General features: G+C 40.1%; 1 protein-coding gene across 1 annotated transcript in view; it reads right to left on the bottom strand.

Moving 5' to 3' along the window:
- The window catches only part of LOC102026729 (putative vomeronasal receptor-like protein 4), a 5,625-nt gene extending 4,782 nt beyond the window's left edge, over positions 1 to 843 (bottom strand). The window contains exon 1 of the mRNA XM_005398995.1: positions 15 to 843. Within this exon, the coding sequence (XP_005399052.1) occupies positions 15 to 843 (829 nt within the window). The remainder of the gene's footprint in view (positions 1 to 14) is intronic.
- Between the last annotated feature and the right edge of the window lie 2,074 nt (positions 844 to 2,917).

The raw sequence follows: 2,917 nt of genomic DNA, 5'->3' as shown, positions 1-2,917 counted from the left end.
AAATGGGCTGAGACTCGGATAGCCAAGAGTTACAAGTTCTCGAACATTATTTATTATGACATTTTTCTCCAAAAAGGAGTTTAAAAGTAGAGATAAAATGCATTCAATCCAATAGAAGAAAAGAAAGCAGAGCATCAGAAGGAGAACACTTTGGGCAGCTAAGATCTCAGGAGGAGTTTTGTAGAGAAACTTGGAGCTCTTCAGGTGGAGAACACGCTGGTGGTGCTTGTGGAGAAGAAACACCATGTAGACACTGGACCCACCCATGAGACCCTGAAACACAGCATCCCGTAGGACCATAAGAGTGAGAAAAAGCCATCTTATTTTTGGATTTTTTAGTTCAAAATCACAAAGGTGGTCACTCTTAGTGAAGTTTGACGTGTTCATTCTGGTGCTTTTGATGTAATGAAGTAAGTTCATGCCTATCGAGGAATTGAGAACCCAGAAGAAGAGAAGCAAGGGAAGGATGTGCCATGTAGACCTGGGCTGGAGCCTCCTCCCCCTGGAGTGTCTGGGACTCATGATGACAGCCTGGAGCACTGTGAGGAGACTGGTGGTGCAGATGGAGAGGCCCTGGGCCACTCTTTGCAGGTAAACAGCAATCTTACAGCTTATGTCATCTAGAAAGTTTCTCAAGAAAAACACTGCTACTGTCTTTGACAGACCATTGAAAAGAAGCATCATGATGTTTGTAAAAGACAAATGGATGAGAATAAGGTACATACATTTCTTCTCAGTGCCCGCCAACATGAGCGCATAACTCACAAAAACAGAGATGTTCCCCATAGTGCCCAGTCCAGTTAGAAAGGCAAAGACTGTTTCCCTGACAAGGTTCAATTCCATTTTCACTCCGTAAGCAGAAAAAGTGGATCCAGCAAGTATCTTGTGAAGAAATCATCAGTAACGATGTGTATCTGCAAGAAATATTTCATGTTATAAAAATTTTTGGAGTATGAAAGACAGTATGATATATATGCAGATTTTTGTTCAAAGAGTTTTATTTCCTTGGGCGTTTTTCCCTGTAGACACAAATGTCATATTGAGGACTATTGCTTACATCTGTAAGTTTTCAGTTCAGGGTTTTTTTTTAGCTCCACACTAAAAACGCATTCTATTTGTTCATATTATTATACAGCCCACCTATGTCCATTCACAGCATTGCTGAGCTGAGCCCAAGGTTCTTCAGACTTCTACTTTCTGTTTCTGTGTAACATTGCCATCATTCATTTCCAGAAGCTTGGCTTTCTGATTAGCCTATCTGTCTTTCCTGCATCCCACAGAAGGCACCTGTAAACTGCAGCTTCAAACTGGTCCAAATTCTTAGTATTTGAAATCTATTTCTTAGTCGCTTTGTACTTTAAATTCCAACTGATTCTGTGATTTAGTTGCTTACAAATATTCAGTAGCTTTTTAATTTGCTGTCCTCAATATCCAATTAAATTGTAGAACCTTTTGAAAGAGGATCCAAAAATTAAAATCTGATCAGTCATAGATACCCTATAGATAGTCTATTACCAAAAAAAAAAAAAAAAAAAAAAAAAAAAGCAGATAATTGGCAGTAGCCAGGACAATGCACTTAGAAGGGCCATGGTACAAACTCTACAAAATCTTAGGAGAGATCTGAATTCTCATGGGTGAGCTCAGGGCACTGTAAGGGTGGCCTAGATAAGATGTGTAATGTCTGCCTGTCATAAATTAAGATCAATTTAGTAAGTATGGATCATGAATATTGGGGGCATATAGCAAAACAGATTGGGTTAGTAGTGATGTGAAAAGAAGAAGCGTATAAGATAGCATGATGCCATTTTACAATTATTGCATGAACTTGGGAGAAAGTACGCTGGAGTTGACTTTGCAGACTGCTTTTCCTGTATCTTTTTTCCCAATTTGTTTTAAAAATAGAGCTTCTTTGTTCTTTGTTTTTTTTTGTTTTTTTTTTTCTCTCTGGTACTTCGAATGGAACTTACGACCTTGCCCTTGATAGGCAGGCGCCGTGCCGCTGAGCTAAATCCTCAGCCTCTCTTCTTTGTTCTTTATAGATTCAAATATACATATTTTTTTCACTTCTGGCCTGAATAGGATTTTACTCCTTCATGTCTAAGAGTAGTAATGCCATTTTTCACTGATAATTGATGCCAAGTGTGGACAATTTCTCCAGAATAAAATAAATCAGATGTGTGATGCAATTCATGGGGTTTGCACGTTTCATATATACCTGCAGCTCCTTCCTGTAAATCTTTCTTCTGTACTTTCTACAATATATTAAAAATTGTTTTATTTCTTTGCTCAGAAGGCCCCTGACATTGTGAGCCAAAATAACAAAGGCTTGGACAAACCTAGGTTTGACACTGGGGAGCCTCAAGGCCATCGGCTATTCCCTGTCCACCTCCCCTGAAAAAAGGCACTCACTGCCTCTGTCAAAGCAGCAAAGAGGGGACTCCGTCCTGCCCAATATGCAGTGAAATATGTAATAAGCTTTGTCACGGGCAGCAGCAATGATTAAAAAGCATGGGATAAAAATTAACTACTGACTCAGATTTGGAATTTGTTAAAAATCTCTTGCTGCTTTGAATACATCCTCATACCCTGCTGTGCTTTTCAGCTGTTTCCCTTGTTGTTTGCTCATGAGTCTTTGTTCCAGGGATTCCCATTTCCTCTGCCTGCTCTTCGTTTCCCCAAGTCTAAGGTCAGACTTGACTCTGACTCAGTGTTGCTCTGAGCCCTATTTGAGACCAGTTCAGAGACATTAACTAAAGGGCTTCTCTTTCTCTGAGTGAAGTGAAAACAGCAGAGGAGTGAGAGGCGACTAGTCACCCAGATTCTCAGCAAACTGCTCAGGAAGCTATTTTCAAAGAGAAGTGCTGAATCCGGGCAGATGTGAGATGCCCATCTGGCTATGACACATAAGTGCTTAGGC

This window comes from Chinchilla lanigera, unplaced genomic scaffold (genome assembly GCF_000276665.1).
Source record: "Chinchilla lanigera isolate Chin_1 unplaced genomic scaffold, ChiLan1.0 scaffold00064, whole genome shotgun sequence".
Classification (NCBI taxonomy): domain Eukaryota; kingdom Metazoa; phylum Chordata; class Mammalia; order Rodentia; family Chinchillidae; genus Chinchilla; species Chinchilla lanigera.
The sequence above is the reverse complement of the archived record's forward strand: the minus strand, read 5'-3'. Positions and strand labels throughout refer to the sequence as shown.